Source organism: Carassius gibelio, chromosome B20 (assembly GCF_023724105.1).
Source record: "Carassius gibelio isolate Cgi1373 ecotype wild population from Czech Republic chromosome B20, carGib1.2-hapl.c, whole genome shotgun sequence".
Lineage (NCBI taxonomy): Eukaryota > Metazoa > Chordata > Actinopteri > Cypriniformes > Cyprinidae > Carassius > Carassius gibelio.
In genome coordinates, this window is record NC_068415.1 from 3,793,585 (window position 1) to 3,817,466 (window position 23,882).

The window sequence follows — 23,882 nt, forward strand, 5'->3', positions numbered from 1 at the left end:
AAAGATAACTTTAACAACAGCTAGATGGGCGTCCACCCCAACACAGGATAATGTCCCACTTAGTCCTGATCTGAATCAAAGTATTCATGATATATGCTTCGAAGTCCCAAGGTGAATCAAATGATTTGCAATAAGTTCCGAATATATATTCCGATATAAATTAAATTATTCTTGAACCCACTCCGAAGTCCCTATCTTAGTTAAATTATTTGCAATATGCGATCCGAAGTTCCGATAAATCATTTGCGATCCCACTCCGAAGTCCTGATCTAAATCATATTATTTCCAATGCATGCTCCGAAGTCCCGATCTAAATAATGATTCACAAGCACACTCCAAAGTTCCAATATAACTCAAATTATTTGCAATGCACGCTCCAAAGTCCCGATAAATCATTTGCAAAGTTCCGATTAATCATTTGCGATCCCACTCCGAAGTCAATGATTCACGAGCATACTCCAAAGTTCCGATCTAAATCAAATGTTCCATGAAATGCGCTCCGAAATTTCCAATAAATGTTTTGCGAACCAACTCAAAATTTCCGATCTAAATCAAATGACACGCGATATGTGCTCAGAAGTTCCGATAAATTATTTGTGATCCCACTTCAAAATCCCGATCTAAATCAAATTATTTGCAATGCACACTCCAAAGTCCCGATTCAAACAATGATTCACAAGCCCACTCCGAAGTTCTGATCGAAATCAAGTGATTCACGATTATGTGCTCCGATGTTCTGATAAATCGTTTGCATTTCCACTCCGAAGTCCTGATCTAACTCAAATGAATCGCAATGTACTCTCCAAAGTCCCAATCTAAACAATGAATCACGAGCCCACTCCGAAGTTCCGATCTAAATCAAATGATTCACGGAATACGCTCCTAAATTCCGATAAATGATTTGCAATCCCACTCCAAAGTTCCGATCTAAATCAAATGATTTGCTATATACGATCTAAAGTTCCGAAAAATTATTTGCAATCCCACTGAAGTCCCTATCTGAATCAAATGATTCATGATTCAAATGCTTTGAAGTCCTGATCTAAATTAAATGATTTGTGATATGGATCTGATTGGAAAACTTCAAAATATTGAATCATTTTACGATGCAGTTGTTTAAGCTCTGTTTCACCCATCATATGTGCTTTTTAAAGCCATTATAGCGATGTCAAAATTAAAAAAATGAATGCTGTTTTGAACAGTTTTTTGCAAGCGAATTGCTTGACCTTGAATGATCAATGCCACGAGTTTAAATCAATCTGCATAGTTCCAGCATAGATAACTCAACTGAATCAGTTGTTCCTCCACTTCTCGAGCCTTCAGCCATGTTTACACATCACTAGCTGTTGCTTGCAAGTTTTATGAGATTAACTAAAATAAGAGACAGAAGTATGAGGCTTTCCAAATCGAGGACGTTCAACAGAGGTAAGCTAATGACACTCCATTATGATGAGCCACACCTCAAATGAATCAGATGAACACAATATAGGACAGGTGAATCATTCAGAATGATTCAGTTCTGTAGTAAGTTGTGATCCAGTGCTCATGAATCAGTGATCTGGTGTTTGTCAGATGTACAATGTATGAGCATCTCTACAGTTCTGCTCTTCAGTATATGCTCATGGATTACTATATCAGTGGAGATCTGCTGATGTCACTGAGTAAGTTTGGTGATTATATCCTGAAGGACATGACAATGTTTTTTATCTAATTATTTTATTTTTCAAAATGTAAAGAAATGATCATATTTGGATCATAATCATCATTCTATTTGAAATTGATTTCACGCTGTTCTTGCTGTGAAAGTAGACCTTTCTTCATGTTTTCCATCTTTCATTTCATTTGTCAGCTTTTATATTTTATTTATTTCTATCTTAATGAATCTGATTTCAGAATCTGATTAAATTTCTGTGTCTGTTCTTAATCTCCATTTAAAATATTTATTAATTTGTTTATACACCCTTTTTTTGTATTGATTCTGCCATCTAGTAAAAACAAAACAAAGCATCTTTTATAAAGATCTTTACAAAATTTTATCAAACTATTTGTTTTATTTATCAAATATCACTTTATAAAAATTAAATGAAAAGTCTGACGGCGATTGAACTACCATTTAAAGGTTTTGTGTTGGTGAGATTTTTATGTTTTTTAAGTCTCTTATGATCACCAAGATTGCATTTATTTGATCAAAAATACAGTAGCCTAAAAACAGTAGCCTAAATATTTTTATAATATGAAAATGTAATATATTTTAAAATTTAATTTATCACTGTGATGACATAACTGAATTTTCAGCATCATCACTCCAGTCTTCACTATGATCCTTCAGAAATCATTCTAATGATGATTTGCTGCTCAAGAAACATTTCTGATTATTATCAGTATTGAAAACGTGCTGCTTCATATTTTTGAGCAAACCATGATAAAGGCTATTTTGGATAATTTGGATAATAAATAGAAAGTGCAAAATAGAAATATAAATATTTTGTACAATTATAAGTGTCTTTATTGTCTTTTTCTCTGAATAGCGTCTTGCCAAAAATGGGCACAGGTCAGGCAGTCTCGCTCTCCCTCAGTCTGATGGAGGTTTACAGCAGAGCTGCTGATGCAGTTTATCTCGATCTTCTCTGAATAATTAATGCACGGACCCACGCGGCTCCTTCCGTTACGGTTAACCGGGGGAGGCTGGAGGTCGTGTGCGGTCGGTGTGCCGGTGTCGTGTTCTGTTTAACCTACATGAGGGTCATTTCCCTTTCATCAGTGTCACTTCAGCGACTAAAGGAGCGCTCACTAAACACTTGTGCGGGTTGATTTCATGATTGACAGACCTCTTTAGAAATGAGTTCACTCACCTGGACTGAACATACATTGGAAATGCTCAATTTCATATGTTTTTTAACATATGACATAAAACTGACATTTTACAGACGTCTGTCAGATGTTTGTACACAGATGCAGTTTCCAGACCAATAATCTGAAAAGAATAAAAAATAAAAAAAAATTCTAATGGTTTCCGCTACCATAACAAACATTACAAACGATTTACTTTTAACCATTAAAACCATTAAAAATGGCTTTCTGTAGGGGGTTTTGGGGACATATTCCATTAGGATTTACTGGTTTTAAAAAACCATCAATACAAGGTGACACATTACCAATAGAGACCCACAGGATCCATTACAGTTTACATTAAAAGCAATACAGGTCCCATTATAACAAGTAAAACCATTACGATCAAATACAAATGTACTTTTAGAAATTGTTTTTGAAAAATATGGTGTTATTGTTTTGGCAAGTTTAAATTAAAACATCAATGAAAACTTATATTGATATTCCTTTAAAATAATGTTTTAATATATATATATTTTTAAGTATATTATACTAAGCAATTTCTTACATAATTGCTTTGAGTTAGACCAAACTTTTATTTTGGTGGGTTGTAGACAGAGTTTCAGTGTTTTTTAATTAACTATTATTATTAGTTATTAGGCCAACTTGAAGTTTAGCATACTCTACTGTGCAATAGTACTATATTTCTGTTTGAATTTCTTCAAGTTATACCGAAATTTTATTTTGACAGGTTGTCGTAAAGACATTGCCATTTCGGTCAGTCTGTGTATACGATACGATACGAATGAATGACGATAGTTTTATCAAATTAAATGGTGAAATCCTCTCATAGCGTGCTGACGTGCACATGTGTAGCCTACATCATGTGTCAATATAGTGAAGAGCTGAAAACACCACGCGTGCTTCAGTGTGTGTGTGTGTGTGTGTGTGTGTAGTAGAGCACACATTCCCAGAGACGTGTATAACAACACCTTCAGGGCCGCTGCTGGCCAAATGGGTGCCCTAAGCAGGGCTGTATTGTTGTGCCCCCTTTCCTCAAATATGATGATGGAAAAAAACACCTACTATAGGGGAGAAAATAGAACTTTAATCAAATAAAAAACTAAATGAATAAATTGTAGTATTTACAAATCACAATTGTAGCTCTCGACATTAACCTGTGGCTATAACTTTATTAAGACTCTAATTTATTTTATAGTCTCAAGTATTCAGAAATCATGCAAAAGGAAACTAAGCAGTTTTACTATGATAAAAACATGGTTTATTTTTGCAAGGGTTGTGATATGCACGTTTTTTGTTGAAGAAATTATAAAGGCTGTGTCATATAGCAAACAGGTGTCCAAAAATGAAAGCTTAAGTGAATATTTGAATGAAATGTTTGGTCAGTAGCCTAAAAAAGGATGTGATTGTCCTGTAAGTGTAACAGCAGCAATTACATGGCATTTGTAATAACATGTACATAAATTGTTTATTTTGTATTTGCCTACATAATGTATTTTAACAGTGTTATTATTAACCAATCATTATTGCCTCAAGTCATTTTAAAGGCTATTGATGGCTTAGGTTTGTTTTTATCGCAACAACAACAACAAAATATTACAGTATATTAATACTTTGTAAATTATTATTTGAAGTAACAAAACCATGGTTAATTTGCAGTTACCATGGCTACAAGAACAATGATTTGTGGTATTATCATTAAAACCATGGGTAATTTTCGTAAGGGAACCTGAAAAAAAAAAAACTTTCACAGGAATGTGCCTGAAAGTGATAAACGGGCCTCATTTTTACCTAAAATGATTTATACTTTATTTTAATATATATTAAAAATGTATAAGGTGTACATTGTAGCTGACACCTAAATGAACACATTACAATTGTTTTATGACTGCAAGTCTTTCTCCTCAAATGCAAATTATAGCTGACACCTACATTAACAATTACAGTTGTTTTCATGACTATAAGTCATTCTCCTCAAATGCTACTGTTAGAAAAGTATATACCAACATCGCATGTAACTTTAGAGATGGTCCCTAAATTTGACACTAGTCCAACGTCATGCCAACTTTATCTCTGTTTTTTTTTTTTTTTTTTACTCTTAGTTTTCTTTTCTCTTCACTGGATTGCTGATGTACTCTACCCGGGCATAGATGTTCATCCATCAATTATGAATATTCACGAATTAGCGTATCATTTGAGTCAGTTTGGGAGTTCGGAGCGGGATTGCGAATCATTTGAGTCAGTTCGGGAGTTCGGAGCGGGATCGCGAATCATTTGAATTAGTTCGGGAGTTCGTAACGGGTTGGCGAATCATTTGAGTCAGTTCGGGAGTTCGGAGCGGGATCGCGAATCATTTGAGTCAGTTCGGGAGTTCAAAGCGGGTTCGCGAATCATTTGAATCAGTTCGGGAGTTCGTAGCGGGTTCGCGAATCATTTGAGTCAGTTTGGGAGTTCGGAGAGGAATCGCGAATCATTTGAGTCAGTTCGGGAGTTCAAAGCGGATTCGCGAATCATTTGAGTCAGTTTGGGGATCGCAAATCATTTGAATAAGTTCGGGAGTTCGGTGCGGGATCACGAATCACGAAAGATTCGCGCTCGTACATTTTCAAATTGGCCATAACCTTTAATTCGTTGCTGCCAAGCAGGGGTAGCAAGGCTTTCTTTATGGGTGGCATTTGCCACCCTATGCCACCCCGGTAGATCCGCCCCTGCACCTGACTCCACCCACTTAGGGGAAGGAGACTGTCTAAAGATATTAAAGTACCATTTCAATGGTAATGCAATGTCCGATTTCAAAATGGTTTTCACGGGATTTTAGGCTTTAAATTTTAAATATGATATTTAAATTATGAAAATTACTAAGATATGTGACAGAAAAAAGACAAAGAAAAAAAAGCGCCAATAGGCCCACCTGTAACATTTAAGAGGTTAAAATATATCAGTGTTTTTATTGTGTCTCAAGATACACTTTATAAAAATTGCTTAAATGTCATAATTGTACTATGGCCGAATCCTAATTTAGTCTAATCCCTGTCTGTGAAATCAGGCCAGAGAGTTTTATTGAACTCCAATGTTAAAATAACCGGGGCATCAGCGCCCTCTGCTGGATAGAATACACTAACTGATGTTCATGAAGAGATGTTTTTGGTTTTAGACAGATTTATATCTATATAAGAGAAATATCTATATGTTGTGGATAGAAATATGTCTTATAATAAACCCCCAATCCATCTGCACAAGAACTAGCCCGAATGACCCATTTATGACTCTGCTACCGACCGCTAGATGGCAGCACAACAACATTCAAAATGACATGACCTTCACTGAACACTTCACAACAGAGAAATACAGCTAGTTATTCATTTCGCTGTTTGTTTATCTCCCTTTGGGGAAATTAAATCTTAAAAGATCTACCTGGTGCTCAGCAGGTTTAGCTGGTCATCAAGTGCTCTTCCAACTTGACTGGAACAAATGTGCCAGAAACCCACCTCAAAGAATAGTTTGGACAGAAATACAATACAATAAAGAACATTTTCCTTTAACTTCAAGTTAATCGACAACACAAAGGCCCTTAAATAGTGTTCATTTATTACATGATTTTATATGTAAAAATAATAAATATAAACAAAATAATTATTTTATTACAATATTTATTATTTAAATAATAATAATAATCATTATAGTAGATAATAATAATTATTAGATTTTTATTTCAGAGTGTTGTATTTAAAATTTTGAGTGCGTTATACCTGTTCACACTCCTTTTCTAAACATGAGGAAACTAGTAATCTAGAATTATTTAAAAATTATTTTTAAATAATTATAAATAATTAAATAATTAATTAAATAATTATAAAATTATTTTTTATTTATATTTAGAATTTTTATTATAAAACATATATTTTTTATGTAAAAAATAATTATAAACGTATTTAATAATAACAACAACAACAACAATTATTATTATTATTATTATTATTATTATTAGAAACAATAAATAATTAATACATTTTTTTACATTTAATTTGGCATGTAAGTGCATGTTAGAAATTTTCTAGTGCTCTCCAACCATTAATCACATTCAAAATAAAAGTTTTTGTTTGCATAATATATGTATGTATACTGTGTATATTTATTAGGTATATATAAATACACACACATAGATTATGTATTTAGAAAATATTTACTTGTATTTGAATTTCTATAGTCATATGATTTATATTAGTAATAAATGTATTTAATATATAAAAGTAACATTTTTCTAAAATATATACATGCATGTGTATTTATGTACATACATAACACATTACACATACATATATTATATGCAAACAAAAACCTTTATTTTGATGTGATTAATTGCGATGAATTGTTTGTCAGCACTGGTTTGTATCCACAGCTTCATTTGTGAAGCTAAAAGCCCTTTTTAGCCCAAGAGCATCTGCAGTATTCCTTAAAAGACAGAGTTTTTATAGCTCTGAACTCTTGGAGATCACCAGGTTTGCGGGCAGCAGGACAGTTAATGTTCAGCTCATCTGGGAAACTGTGTTTATCTCCGTCCACATGATCACATTCTGAACAGGTTTAACACTCCCAGAGTTCCTGGCCTTCTAAGATGTCACGGACGCACAGAAATAAACTCTCCGCTCATCAGCTGAAACTCATCTGGGGACCTTACACAACCTAGAGTCTGCAAACATGAAAATATCTTTTCAATAATGCACAGGCCTCTAGAGAAAGGTTCTTTCTGTAAATAGATAATCTTTTATTTATGCAGAACTCTTATTTTGTCCTGTGTTGATGTATTTTCTGTGTAAAATACAGATGTTGCTGGTAATTTACTGAGACAGTGAGACACAACAGCAGAAAAACACAAAGAAGAGAGATTGTGTGTTGGGCCGGCGGAGAGAATAAAGGCAGGAGGACTGTGAGTAATGACCTGTGTTCAAAAGTGATATCATGTATCACAGAAGAATGTTCCTCACGGATGAATGGTGAAACCTCAGAGGAGGAGGAGCTAAAGAGCCACACTTGGTTTCACCTTTAAGGTTTCAGTGATGTACATTAGGGGTGTGGCCAATGCTGGTGGGCGTGGCTAATCTGAAAGGGCGTTGCTAGCTTCTGAGTTTTTTTTGTTTTTCCCATAGACTGTATAAAAACAGGTTTTTCCTTTTTAATTTTTCCAATTCAAGATGTAGCTATATCACTCTAGATATTTTACTAATGACTGAATTAAGGTTAAAATGTCTGTATAATTTTTGATATATTATTATATATTATTTTTAAAAATAAATTATAAATGTAAAAATATTATTTATTTATTTTAATTACCCAAATATATAAATTAATTAATAAGCAAGCTCTCAGCCAGGTGAACCAAGAAGACAATTTAAAAAATATAAAAAACCTTTAAAAAAATATTAATACATAAATAATTTACAAGATAGATAGATTGACAGATAGTATTATATATATTATTATTATTTTATTATCAATATTGTATTTTATAGTCATTTATAGAATTTATAATATATATTTACATACAAAATATGCAATTTATTTAAAAGAATAATATGAAATTAAATAATAATGAATTAAGTGACTCACTATCATTTTTCATTTGTGGTTGGTATCGTCTGGATCATAAGATGTTTGATTTGTGTACTGAAGCGGTTTCATTGTGTCTTGTGCCTCAGCTGGTCTGAACAACACACACCGAAACTGATGTTTACCAGCTGATAATAATGAGTGTTTCGGCTCATTGAGTTCAGATAGAAGTTTGGTAAACATGCAGATCTCTGTCATCCCAGTCATTAGTCTGGTCTTTGAATCTAAACATATCTCACGGGTGGGTGAGCTCTGACATCATGCTTTACACACGGAGAGGAAGAGTTCACCCAAAAATACCCTCGTGCTGCTCCAACCCTGCATTATGTTCTTTCTCCTGTGAACACAAAGGGAGATGCTAGGCAACATGTCCTTAGGCAGCAGAAAATGCAATGCATGGTGGTTTATACTGCCAATGCCAAAAAAACTGTATTTTGAGCTATACTTGAGGCATATGATAGCTTTATATGAATTCACCAATAAGTGAAGTTCTCAAATGTCTTTCACACTTAAAAATGTATTTTTAAAACTACTGTATGGCTTCAGAATAGTTGACAAATTGTGTAAATATTATCTATAAATCATGGATATTACAAATAACATGCATTTGTGTTTGACAGAAGAATACAAATGAGGGAGCACGTTTGTAATGGAAGTATTTGGCATGATGGATTGCAACTGCATGAACTACATCTTCTTAAATTATTAGCCTCTCAAAGACTAAACCAGAGCAATGCTACCGCTACAGAGACTAATACTTTCAGATATTAGTAATAATAATCCTGTCAGATATTAATAATAATAATAATAATATATGATAGGTTTACCATTGTGAGCAGTTATGAAGGAGGGGCTACAAAAAGGGCTCAACAAAATTAAAAACATTTGTACTTGATAGCTCTGAATATATTTGTATAAAAATTTCATATATTTGAAAATAAATATTATATATTATATTATTTATAAATAAGTATTAAAATATTTAAAATATAAGTTTAATAGTAAAAAAAAATTAAAATGAAATAAAATGTAATCAGATAAATTGTAATTGTATTATAAGAACTGTAAATTGTATTATTGTATTGAAAATATTTTAAATAAAATGATTTATTATTGTCTTATAAATATCATATATAATATAATTCTATGTAAAATATTTAAAATGTAAAAATATTATTTAACACATTTTTTTATAAAATTTCAAATTTCAATAATTAATTATTATTAATTATTTAATCAAATTAAGTAGCAGTATTATTTACAATGTATAGATAGATACATTTAATATTATATTGTTTTGCATTATAAAATAATGAAATATATATCTATATAATTGTACAATTGTTTATTTGTCAGTACTGGAAAGCGAGAGAGAGAGAGAGAGAGAGAGAGAGAGAGAGAGAGAGAGAGACAGACAGAGAGAGAGAGAGAGAGAGAGAGAGAGAGACAGACAGACAGACAGACAGAGAGAGAGAGAGTATGGCGATCACACAGAGTCGGTCTGTCGTTACACCGGAGATCTCGTGAATGAATCGTGACTCAACTGAACTGAATCATGAGAATATAATGATAAATCACAGGCTGAGATGAGAGAGAGTCTGATGCTGGAGGGGTTTTAACGGGATCCTAGCGGCGGAAACTCGCTCCGGTGAGTCAAAACCGAACTTCTGCTCTACACTAAATCTCCATTAAACACACAACTAGAAACCAAAACCCCGCACTATACACGACAACACAACGCTTTAAACGATAACCTAACACTATAAACTATTAAAACGTACTCGCATCTGCAGGAACGAAACTCTGCGCGGTGAATGAGGTGAAGATGGAGTTAATGTTTGACAACATGGCTGCTCGCTTTCATCTCTTCATTCCTCTAACTTACAGAAATGAAGTCTTAAACCTTGTTAATTTATATATAACTTTTGGAGTTTGGGGTTACTTCTGTGTGTATTGAGCAAACGCGTCAGTTCATGCAGTTGAAACCGTTTCCGTTCCGCGAAAACAACAAACGCGAAACATCCTGAATCTGTTAAACTTCTTACTGAACATCAGAGGTTCATGAGAGATTTCAGATCTCCGTGTGTGTTTGTGTGTTTAAGATTGATTTTTCAGCTGGTGCATGTGTGTTTTGTTGTGTGTCCGTGGGAAGTCAGAAACACGACATTAAAATGCATTGAGTAAAATACCATAGTATTACCATGCTACCATCTCTTTAAAGTACTTTGGAGTAGTTACATAGTTTACCAAAAAAGTACTATTGTAGTACCACGATGCAGTAATTGAATCACCACTGCACTTTATACCCTGGTATTGAAATTCATGTATTATGTTATTTATTTACATGATGCTATTTCCAGAAATGCATGTCCAAAAGCATACTGATGTACTGTATATGCTCATGGTACTTTGTGTAAGAATGTGGTAAATGAATCCATTGGATTGTTTTCCATTTGGTTGATCTGACATTGAACTTTGAGTTCTGGATTAGTTGCCTAAATAAGCCACTTTATTAATAAACAGTGCAATTTTATAGCCTATACTTATAATATAGCCTATTATTGTGTGTACCATATACTAAATTACAACCCTTGGAGTAAAACAATGCTCCTACCATAATGCTGGTGTCCTAAATACCATGGTGCTTTTTTTTAAGGGGCTGTAACTTGTGCTCTAGTGAGAAATGATCCAAGACAGAGCAACTTATCATATTATAAAGAAAGATTATGAGAACAGACAGTGTTTTTCTCTGGAATAGGAAGACTAGAAAAACTGATGAGATTATCTGTGAGTTTGCAAAATCATATTTGTGCATGTTTGTACCAGACCAGAAAGAGTTGAAGTCCTCACCGAGGCAAAAATAACTACGAGAGTGTCTTCATGCCATTCTGTACTGTATGTGTGTATGAGTGTGTGCCCAAGTGAATGGGGCCCCTACTGCTCGCTGCGCTTCGGCTTCTTAAAACAGTGTTTGAAATCCATTTATTCAAGTGACCTGAGTAAAAGCACACACACACACACACACACACACACAGACACACACACCGAGGTTTGAGATCCGGAATCTTTGGAATGTTTGTCCCCCTTGTTGGATTTTCTGCCTACCTGCTACACACACACACACACACACACACACACATGTTCACATTTACAGTGGCATTCAGACAGACTGATGGCCTTTTCCAGAATTAGAACATCATAAAATAATCATACGAACTGGCAGACCCTAAAAGGTGTGTTCATTTATTGATTGTGACATCATTGTACATTCTGCAGAACATCTCACACCTTTAAAGGGGCAGTTCTGCCAAAAATGTAAATCCTGTCCTCATGTAGGGTATGTTTCCCGGACAGTGATGTAGGCTACTGCAGAACTGGAAGGTTTTTCTTTTTCAATGTTGTCCAAACAATCCCTAGCTCACACTGATCCATGCAAAAGATGAAAACACTGTAGTATGCTGCCAGGCCAGTAGTTGGCGATGTCACTTTAGAAGAAGCTCGGGATGAACACGTAATGCGCATGATGTTCACAAATGTGCATTTTTATAGCTTACGTGGAGATGATAATCTTATTGTCTTCCAAAACGTACAATTTGAAACCCCTTTTCAAAAGTTTGCTTTTTCAGGCCCCCGAAACCCAATTGTCTTGTAAATTGTTCCATAAAAAGTTTTCAGTTTTTACAGTGTCTTTTAGATGGCCCCTAACTGACCCTCAGTTGTTCCAAATCTTTTTTCTTTCTGGTTGCCATTGAGTTCCATCTTTGTTTATTTTCCCCAAGCTATGTAAATCAGTGGCTACCGACAATTGTTTGCTTATTTACAATCTTTAATTAAATATTATGTTTTGCATTCAACAGAAGAGAGAAATTCATACAGGTGTGGAACAACGTAAGGTTGAGTAAATTTTGATACATTTTTAATTTTTTGGGTGAATTATGACTTTAACACATTTCTGAAATGTTACTAGGTTGAATCGGTGGAGGTTTAATCCAGATGCACCTGTTTATGACCTCATCAGAAAAAATGGATTGGCCTTTATTTATGCAAGTTTCTTTTTTTATGATGATAATGTTGGCTGCCATTGTGTGCTTTTTATAGTGTGCTTGGTTATGCAAGCATATTATCCATTTATTTTCTTCACAGGAATTAAAAAAATCATTCTTAGTGATTTTTGTGTTTTTATAAAGGGTTTTATATATATATATATATACATATACATATACATATATACACACACACAAAATGTGTGTACTGTGTATTTTTATTATTTATATATATACACATGGTTGTATATATTTCAGAAAATGTTATGCTTGTGTATATATATATATATATATATATATATATATATATATATATATATATATATATATATATATATATATATATATTATAAATTATATGATTAAATATATACGTGTAAATATTTTTAAAATGTATACTGTATGTGTATTTATGCATAATAAATATACACAGTACACACATATTATGTAAACAAACTTATTTTGGATGCGATTAATCATGATTTATATTTATATGTTTGTTTGTGTATGTGTGTGTGTATATATATGTGATGTTTTATTTTTGTTGTTTCAATATCTTATGTTTTTAATATAACTAATCATGGATGGCACCAGTAGTAACCAAAAAAAAAACAACAACTTGTAATTCTTATCTTTTGATTTTGTGGTGAAATAGAGGCGGATGTGTTCTTGACAGCTTTCATTAGTTACCCTGCACTTCAGTGTGTTGAACTTTCAGGGTTTTGGGCTTTATTTGTCTCTGTACCAAATGCAAATAGAGCCGCTGTCAGTCCTGTGAAACACAAACACACACAATCTCTCCTGTGCTCCGTCACGTCTCTCTCAATGGATGTGACGTCTGAGTTTGATCTTATTTTTTGTGCACAAAGACATTGAGCCGCATGAGAGAAAGAAGCTGACGGAGAACAGAGGAGCGTCTAAAAGCCAGATGAGGGCCGCTGTCCCCGGGAACCGTCCGGAGGCTTTTGTTGATCTCCCTAGAGGAGATATTCAATCATTCGCTCCACGTCACAGAGAAACTGATATGAGCTGGCAGAGGAAGAAAAGAACAGACTCCTCCAACTCAAAAGAAATATCTTCCGATGATTAATTAAGACAGTTATTAGATGCTATATATATATATATACACTCAGTGTTTAAACACACATGCTGAGTAAACAGGCAGATGGAGCTGTCAGTTGTGGTCGTCATAGCAAATATTACTGTGGTAAATGTTTCCATAACACAGTTATACAGTGCTGCTACTGTAGAGACTTTCAGACTAGCTTACGAATTAATCATTTTTCTCATGATGCCACACACAGTTATTCTGACAGGTGGAAACCTGTTTCAGGCGGGTGCTTGAGTTCTTGCAATTAAATGTGTTTTTATTGCTTAAACCATTTAGGGCCATTTCATAGTCAACGCATCTGTACGCATACTTGTCCCCGAGGCTACGCATCGTTACACTTCGGCCGCCACATTTATACGATAGTTCATCAGCAACAGAATACACTCCTCTTCAGTTGCCATTGTAATCTGAATATCATGCGACCCGACTCTACTAATATCACCCGACTCTACTACCCCCTGTTGCATGAGCAGTGTATTGCATACACGCATCACCCGTGACGCTTGCGTTCACTGTTTAGACTATGAAAGGGAGCGCGTCGCTCGCGTTGCTTGCTCACGTTTCTCGCGTTGTCTATGAAACGGCCCTTAGTGTACTGTAATACTTCAACATTACTATAGTCATCTGAAGTCACTTTGTCACCCATGTAATGTTATCTAGCTGCTAGATGAGGTTTTGTTGAAATTGCTAAATTCTTGCGAAAGTCTTGCAAGCATCAGTTAAGATGGTTTGATCATTATAAAACAAATCGGTAATGTTTTGCAACATTTGCACTCTTGCAGAGTTGCAATGGCATCTACATTATCCTGTTATTATAGCAATTGTAAACAATATGATGTATTCAGGTTTTTATAATTTTGAATGTATAATATTTAAACTATTATTACTTAAACTATTACTAATTTGTAATATAGTTAATAAAATAAAATGTATACAACTTTTAAACACACACACACACATATATTTATATAATTCTAACATGAATCACTTACAAAATATATGTACAGTATTATACTTTTATATTTTTTACTGTATCTGTGTATAAGCAGCAATATGAATTTAAATTTGATTATATAATTTAATTTATTATATTATATTAAATGACATTTTAAAAATGTAAAAAATAGTGTGATAGAATTTATTAAACGTATATGTAAAATAATGTCGAATATAATAATTTTATCGTACATTATTTGTTTGAAAGATTTTCTTTTATACAAATTTATACAAAAAGTTTTTTTGTGTGTATATATATATATATATATGTATATATATGTGTATATGTATATATGTGTGTGTATATATATATATGTATATATATGTGTATATGTATATATGTGTGTGTATATATATATATGTGTGTGTATATATATATATATATGTGTATATATATGTGTATATACATATGTATATATATGTGTGTATATATGTGTATATACATATGTATATATATGTGTGTATATATGTGTATATATATATATGCACGTCCTGATTTTGCCAAGTTCGATGTGTTCCTAGGTCAACATATTTTGTTGACCCTGGAACAACATTTTCCTCCAAAAATATATTCTTAACCATATCCCTACACCTAAACCTAACCTTAACCATGAGTAATCCCTAAAATCAGAGGATATGATAGATGAATGACACTGATGTACAAGCACCAAACACTGATTTTAAGCGTAAACTTCACAAAATCTATAAACTAGTTCTTCAAATCTGATTGGTTAATCACAATGTTGTTCCAGGGTCAACAACGATGTTGTCCCAGGAACATGTCTCACTTGGCAAAAATCAGGTTCTGCATATATATATATATATATATATATATATATATATATATATATATATATATATATATATATATATATATATATATACACACGCACAGACACACACACAAATAAGGGAATGTGTTGCTATAATATCATTTTTTAAGTGTGTGTGTTGGCTCTATTAAAAATGTTGGCATGTCAAGTAAAAAAAATCTTTGTTGAGCCTTGGACTGTAGCTGTTGTTTCATAACTGCTCACAGCAGTGAACCAATAATATCTGGCAGTGTTATTAATAACTGGCTGTAATATTAATATCTGACAGCATTAGTCGAGTGAGTATAGCAGCAGTGTTCTCTTCTGGTTTGGTCTCGGAGGGGCCGTGATGTCTGAAGTAAAGCGGCTCTTCTCTGGCTTTGGTTCTGAACTGAATGCAGGTATGAATGGAGGTTCCAGAATGAACTGCATCAGCACAGGCTAAAATCTGCCTGACCACACACACACACACGCCTCATATGGAGCCTTTACATAATTGTTTTCCACTTATGGTGTGTGAGTGAAAGGTCACGTGTTTGGGCAGCTGACAGGAATAGTAAACTCACTGCCGCCCGTCTGTGTGACTCCTCCTCTACTTCCACTTTGAGAGTGTTTGTGTTTGGGCAGAGACTGTGGTTGAATTAATTAACTCCAGCAGCAGTTTAATATCTGTTGTGTGTTGATGATATGAATGATTAGGCTCCTCCGGAACCAGCCTTGGGAACTTCTATTGGGAACTATTGTAAATGATATTATATTTATTTTAAGTGTATTTTCAGTATACTTTTCTGATATGAAAAGGAATTAATCTATATATATTGGGGTATTTTTGGCTAATTAAAGGGATTGTTCACTCAGAAATGAAAATTCAAATGGATTTAAATTACACATGCAATTTAATGCAATGCAGTCCGATTGAAAACTCATGGTGGAAATTGACTAAACTGCTCCATCTTGCAAAGCTGACCTGTCAACCGCTGTTCGACAAAGTTGAAACCAGCTTGATGAAGAATATTGTTTTTCATTAGTGAAGTCCATGCCCCAAAGAATTCAGGACATCATAAAAGCAAGAGGAGGAGCAACAAAGTACTAACTCTGTGTTTTGATAAATGATTCAAACCTTTTTTTTCTCTACTTGATATAGAAAACACATTTTCATGAATTTAAAAGTTTATTATCTTTTTTTTTTTGTTATTTTTTTTTTGAGGTATGTTTCAAATAACCAGAATGTTGAATTATTAAACAAAACTAGTTTTGTGTGATATCTGTGATTCGTTTAATTGTTATGAATAATAGTATGGTGATTCCATATTTTTTTGCCAGGGGTTTGTAGATCATGATAATATAATCTGCTAATAAAATGGACCATTACTGTGAACTAAAGCCACTGGAATATGGAATCCTTTGATGATACACTTGAATATTTACTGAAAGAGAAACTAAAGTGAAGATCTCTTGTGGCTCAGTGACAGGAGCAGATGTGATTGACAGACGCTGCAGGATGAATGAACAGTGTGGGAATCAGGACTGTGGCTGTGATGAATGTGTGATTAATCTGTGATTCATGTGACACAACGTCTGATCATCTCACTCTCTTCCTTCTGTTTTCAGGCCTCTTGATGCTCTCCCCTGACTGACTTAAAGCCGAGATCAGGTAACCAATGACATTTCCTCTTAATTAACTTGTACTTCTGCTTTACAGATTTCAGTTGCATTTCAGCATTTAATGTGTGCACTATTCTTTCTGTTTATGAAAGAAGTCTCGTGCTCACCAAGTCTGCATGTATTTGATCAAAATACAGTAAAGAAAAAATTACAATTACAAAAATATTTCAATTTAAAATAACCAAGTTCTATTGGAATATATTTTAAAATATAATTTATTTCTGTGATAGAAAGCTGAATTTTCAGCATCATTCCTCCAGTCTTCAGTGTCACATGATCTTCAGAAATCATTCTAATGTGCTGATTCGCTGCTAAAGAAACATTTCTGATTATTATCAATGCTGCTTAATGATTGTGTGGAAGACTTTTGATCAATTTAATGCATCCTTACTGAGTAAAAGTAAGTAAAACTCAAATCTTACTGACTCCAAACTTTTAACCCTTTCATACCGCATTTCTTCACTAAATATCATTGTGATGAAAAGCGTTTCAGGAAGTTTCAGTCCTCAGCTGCAGCTGATGTGTTTGTGTGTTGGCAAGGATTTTTAGCGTGTCTGTGTGATGAGTGTTGATGTGAGTTCAGGACAGTGAGGTGCTGCGCGTTTGACAAATTCTTTTCACTTAGTTGTGAGTTTGCGCAGAATTTCAAATAAAAGGATGGCAAAGGCAATGAGGACAAAACGATGATGTCATCGAGTTGAAGAAGACGGTGAATGAATAACAGAATGAGTTCTTCCTAAATGTGTTTGGATGTCAGTTTTAGTGGAGTTGTTGTGAGTGTTTGTACCTCTGTGTCCCAGGGGATTATGGGTAAGTCTCACCGGAGACCCTCAAATCCCTGCAGGAATGTGTGTACACATGCTTCAGTGCTTCAGTAGAGAGAGATTCAGTTCTGGTCTTTATTAAGATGTTACTGTTTGGAAAATTCAGTTGTGTTTCGCCTGATAATGAGTGTCACAAAAAGTCTCTGTTAACGGGTTTTTGGCACATCTGGTTGCTAGGTTGTTCCTTCCTTCCTTCCTTCCTTCCTAGTTACAATACAATCCATCACATTTCTTTACTATCATGCATGTTTTAAAAAAAACTAAATCACATTGTTACACATTATGCAAAAATACAAGTCTTTATTTATTTTAGTAACAACACAAGGAAAAAATTGCCATTACCATCACATTTATTTACCATAATGCCTTTTTTTTTCAGTACAAGAAATTGCCATTAATGTGAGAGATCTGAAAATGGTTCATTTTTTGAAAGATGTCTATTTTGAAAGCTCAAGAGTGCCTCTAATTAAATAATCAGCCGTCTATGTTTCATTTCTCTCTCTGTGTGTGTCTAGGATGATAGAGGAGAGACGGAAGGGGAATGTCATGGCCGACAGGAAGCAGATCTTCACAGACATGAGTGAGTGCCGCCCACCATGTGACCTTTGACCCACAATGCACATGTTCAGAAACTGGTGCATCTGAGTATAAATATGCAACTTTGATTCTTCAGAGACGGAGAATTATGACACCATCCGGCTGTCCACGTACCGCACCGCCTGCAAGCTCAGATTCATTCAGAAGAAATGCAACCGTGAGTAGAACTTCAAATCAACTGAAACTGACTAATCTTGAAAAAGATGCATTTTTCAGATTGTTTGCAAATTCAAAACAAAGCTCGGCATGAATGAACTCTATTTAGTATAATGAGAGTGAAACATAGGCCAGAAAAACATTGTTGTTTAAAAGTTTGTGGTCAACAAGACATTAATACTTTTAATTATCAATGACGCATTTAGTTGATCAAAAGTGACAGTAAAGACATTTATAATTTTACTAAACATTTCTATAACAAATACTTTTCTTTATATTTTCATTTTCATCAAATAAGTAAAGAAAATCATGGTTTCCAAAACAATTTTAGTCAGTAAAACTGTTTTCAACATTGCTAATAATCAGAAATGTTTCTTTAGCAGCGAATCAGCATATTCGACTGATTTCTAAAGGATCACGTGACACTGAAGACTGGAGGAATGATGCTGAAAATTCAGCTTTAATTCACAGGAATAAATTACATTTACCAATGTATTACAATAGAAATCCGCTATTTTGCTTTATAATAATATTTCACAGTTTTTACTGTATTTATGATCAAATAAATGCAGCCTTGTTGAGCATAAGAGACTTCTTTAAAAAAAAAAAATACTGACTCAAAACTTTTTAAAAGGTAATGTATAATAACAGAGGGTTAAAAATGACAACATTTCAAGTGAGTTTTTCATATTACGTGTTTATGTAGTCATCTGGACTGACAGAGAATGTACTTCTCTGATGTAATTCCCTATATTTGATGTGTTTTCTCTCTCAGTGCATCTGGTGGACGTGTGGAACATGATCGAGGCGTTTCGTGACAACGGTCTGAACACGCTGGACGTCTGCACCGAGATCAGTGTGGCTCGGCTGGAGACCATCATCACCTGCATCTACCAGCAGCTAAACAAACGGCTGCCCACCACACACCAGATCAACGTCCAGCACAACACCAGCCTGCTGCTCAACTTCATGCTGGCGGCACACGACAGGTGAGCGTGTGTGATTTGTTTCAAGAAATTCATATTTTTAATTTGCAAGCATGCATTAAATTGATCCAAAGCAACAGTAAAAACATTTATGATGTTACAAAAGATTTCTATTTCATATAAATGGCATTCTTCTGAACTTTCTGTTGTGAATCAGCATCCGTTGATTTGACGGTGTAACTGTGTGTGTTTTGCAGTGATGCACAGGGAAGGATGACGGTGTTTTCTGTGAAAGTGATGCTCTCGGTGCTGTGTGGAGGGAAACTAGTTGATAAACTTCGCTGTAAGTTCATGCTGCGGCTTCAGCAGTGATGCCCACTAGTGGACAAACCAAACCGAGTCACCTTTATTCATTAGGCGCTTGTTTTCTAGGTGTCTTAGGAATGGGAGGATCTCCAAATGTGTTGATGTCTGTTTACATCATATGTCTGATGTGAGGATTGGCATGCTGTGGTTTAATTGTGCTGATTTTGCATTCGTTTGAGTGGGATGGAGGTCATGGGACTGAAACATTTTTGCAAGTTGGAGTAGTGAAAATAATAGAATCAATTATGCAAACTTCTCCAAACGTAAGACCATTTCAAATTCTGCATTAAAGACAGTATCCAAAATCACATACTGTTTAAGTAGCTTCTACATTTGGATTTGAACTTGCTTTGCAGCCATCAAAAAAAGTATGTTCTATACAGTATAGCCAATCATAAATCCTCTCCATGGCCTCATGGGATAGTGTCCATCGAATTTAAACAAACTACGCTTTTGGCATACGTTAACCTGCTATATATTAAGGAAGTATTTGTTTTCAGATGCAGGGAATATCTTTATTCAGTGCAGTGTAAAGCACTGAATAAAGATCTTTTTCAGTGCTGTTGACGATGTAACGAGTGTGTGTCTGTGTGTGTGTGTGTTAGATATTTTCTCCCAGATATCTGATACTCATGGTGCGATGGTGATGTCCAAGTTTGACCACTTCCTGCGGGAGGCGCTGAAGCCGCCCACTGGCGTATTTGAGGGGCCGTCCTTTGGCTACATGGATCACTTCGCCAGATCCTGCTTTCCTCAACAAGTAACAATTCCACACTCGTTTCTTCTCTTTCTGTTGGTAGTGGTGTTTGCATAAACCTGACTATTAATGCTCATAGATTGGGTTAGAGGTCTGAACATTGAGTGTTAGACTGTGTAACTGATGTAATGATGAAGTAATAATACTTCAAATCATCAATCTGAACTTAAAGTTTGAACCTGGTGCCGGATTCTCAGTTATGGAAAAATTATAATCACAATTTTTTGAGAGATCCCGCAATTGACCTTGGAAAGCCAGATATTGCTATTGTTAATTTTTTTGTGTATTGCCTTCTTATCAGTGGGTTTAATTGAACTTCAAGTATCAAGTAACTTGAACAAGTATAGTTCAGATTTTTTTTTTTATATATTAAACACAAGCCCTAAATGCTACATTATACACATAGCAACATCCTATGTGTAAATGTGCAAACGTTCTGTCATGGATGCATTTCTGAGTCTGTGTGTGTGTGTGTTTAACAGAAGAAGGTGATGCTGAACATGTTTCTGGATACTCTGATGTCAGATTCTCCTCCTCAGTGTCTCATTTGGCTTCCTCTGCTGCATCGGCTGGCAAACGTGGAGAACGGTAACACACTGAATAATAATACGCTTAATTATTCATATTACTCGTACTTATTTATGCTGCCGTGACAAAGCTAGAATTTTTACTGGTCTCCAATCATGAACATTCATTTTCTAATTTAATATTTGTATATTCCAGCACATTGAATCTGTCTCTGTTTGTCAGTCTATCATCCGGTGGCGTGTTCGTTCTGTCGGTCGGAGGGCATGATGGGATTTCGTTACCGCTGTCAGCAGTGCTTTAATTATCAGCTGTGTCAGAACTGTTTCTGGCGAGGTCATGAGAGTGGAAACCACAACAACCAGCACGAGATGAAGGAGCATTCGTCCTGGGTGAGGATCAGCTACAGTGCTCATCTCATATTTGTTTATTTATATATGCTGGGCAACGAAAATCATGATTAACCATATGATTGTCTGCAATTAATCACATTATGCACAAAATTCAGTTATGCATTCAATATGTGATATGTCATATGTGTATTGTGCACTTTTTTTATTTAAAAGTACTGCTATATGAACTGAACTGCAATAAAATTTGGTTTGCAAAGACTTAAAAATGAACAAATATATATGTAAGGAATAATTGATGACGGCCCGTTGAATTATTAGAAAAATAATGCATTATTTTTCTAATAATTCAACAGTCCGGAGTCAATTATTCCACTTATAGTATGGTAACCACACCTCAAGACATCGATCCGATGATATATTTAAAGGGATTCGTCTGGTTTTTGTATTTAAATCGCTATTATGAGTGGGATTATTTCTTCCGCGTCTCATCAAATGCCTGTTTTGCTAGTAACAAAACATTGTTTTAAAGCTGGTAATGGAGGCTTGAGCCGTTGATAGCATTCTAATGCAGTTAAGAAGTCATTAGAAAGAGAGTGAGAGAGACCGAGACACACAGAGAGAAAGAAAGAGAGAGAGAGCTTGTATGAATTAGGCTTACGTACCTCTGTGCGTCTCCAAACATTCTTCTGCTGTCTCTAAACAGTGCTGTTATTACATCGCTAGTGAGAAATTTCATGTGTAGGCTTTAAGTTGCTACACTATAAAGGCTAACTGATAAAATCGTCAGGACAGCACCTTTTTGTGGAAACTTTGTGACCGTTATTACTGTTAACTATGCAAAGTGATATGGAACTGTAATGCGGTCAAGAGAGCTGCCTGGAACTACATTCGCCGTGTGTTTCCCAGAAAATAATTGAACACCTCAAAACATTCGTCAGCCAATCAGATTCAAGCATTCAACTGCCCCTTAGTATGTACAGAGATGGGGACTCGAGTTTGAGACTCGGACTCGAGTGCGACTTAAGTCGCACACAAAGTGACTTCAGACTCGACTCGGACTCGAGCTGCGGGACTTGTGAACAATGTTAATTTTTAGTAAACGTCTGATGAGCTCCCTGTTATTCCATCCCTCCGTTACCTATATAACCTGCCCACGTAACACGTGACGTACTACTATCTGCTGCGTGCGGGCGCAGCCACACAGAGGACAACGAACGAACAAACATGTCGACTGCTGTGCCAGTGCCATTCATTGTTAGCTTTGGTTTTAAAAACTTCAAAAAGGACGGCACAAACAGAAGAAGTGCTCAATGCAAAATATGCAATATCAGGATAAAAGATTCAGGCTCAACCACATCAAATTTTATCAGGCATCTGAAAACGCACCTGATAGGTCAGTAAACATGTTTAGCCAGCATTGACCATCCCTTAGCTTGCTTCTTGCTTAGCTACTCCCTAAAGTTACAGGAGGTTAACTCCGACTGTCTGTCTTCCTTATGAAAAATAAATGATCGTTTGATTAAACCTTGTTGTATGGTGTTCTGCAGGACCCCCTTTCAAAAAGTGTGGGAAAAAAAACTTTTTTAAAAGTGTGGAAATTCTATATAACGATCGCTCGTTTAGTACCATGACTGCTGACGTTATTTATTTTGCTATCTCCGTGCTCTCTGCTCTGCATCGAGTCTGAATTTGACCACTAAAACATAAGATTAAACAAGACGGTTAATTTATATTGTAAAATCTAAAGCGCGGTTTGGCGGTCCCTCACTGAAGCTCTGGTAACTGGTTGCCATAGAAATATGACACGTGCTTGAGACTGTATGTATTATTTCTAAACATTTTGTTTTTAACAAGTTACAGGCCATAAGTTGGTCAGTTGATTCACATTCACTCTAAAAATGTTGAGCGTTTGATTGTTGTGCTATCCAGCTACTAAGTAAATAACAAATAATTGAGGATTCTCTATCATAAGGAATTGTACAGTGCATGCAGAATTATTAGGCACGTTGATTTTCTGATCATTTTTTATTCCAAGGCACAATAAAAAATGATCAAAATCAACGTGCCTAATAATTCTGCACGCCCTGTAGTGTGTTCATTTTTGTGGATAGTATGAAGAGTTCAGATGCAAAAGCCTCTAAGTGCAATCTGAAATTTTCTTCTAGAATGATAATTTTTATAAAGCTTGTATATTTAAGTTTAAATAATCACATTTCACTTAAATTACAATTAATTTGCATTGTGATTTAAGTGAAATTATTGAACTTAAATATACAAGCTTTATAAAAATTATT

The 23,882-nt window shown here is 34.7% G+C and overlaps 1 protein-coding gene across 8 annotated transcripts in view; it reads left to right on the forward strand.

The window, feature by feature from the left end:
- The first annotated feature begins 9,910 nt into the window (after positions 1 to 9,910).
- Positions 9,911 to 23,882, forward strand: part of LOC127984204 (dystrobrevin beta-like) — a 30,276-nt gene continuing 16,304 nt past the window's right edge. For 7 of the 8 annotated variants that reach the window (XM_052586738.1, XM_052586739.1, XM_052586740.1 and 4 more), the window contains exons 1-9: positions 9,911 to 10,105; positions 17,031 to 17,073; positions 18,424 to 18,488; positions 18,582 to 18,662; positions 19,437 to 19,650; positions 19,845 to 19,930; positions 20,559 to 20,713; positions 21,193 to 21,298; positions 21,461 to 21,627. In XM_052586738.1, coding sequence (XP_052442698.1) covers positions 18,425 to 18,488; positions 18,582 to 18,662; positions 19,437 to 19,650; positions 19,845 to 19,930; positions 20,559 to 20,713; positions 21,193 to 21,298; positions 21,461 to 21,627 — 873 coding nt within the window. In that variant the 5' untranslated portion in view covers positions 9,911 to 10,105; positions 17,031 to 17,073; position 18,424. Of the gene's footprint in view, positions 10,106 to 17,030; positions 17,074 to 18,423; positions 18,489 to 18,581; positions 18,667 to 19,436; positions 19,651 to 19,844; positions 19,931 to 20,558; positions 20,714 to 21,192; positions 21,299 to 21,460; positions 21,628 to 23,882 lie in introns of those variants that run through there. The other variant, XM_052586741.1, reaches the window with a different exon arrangement.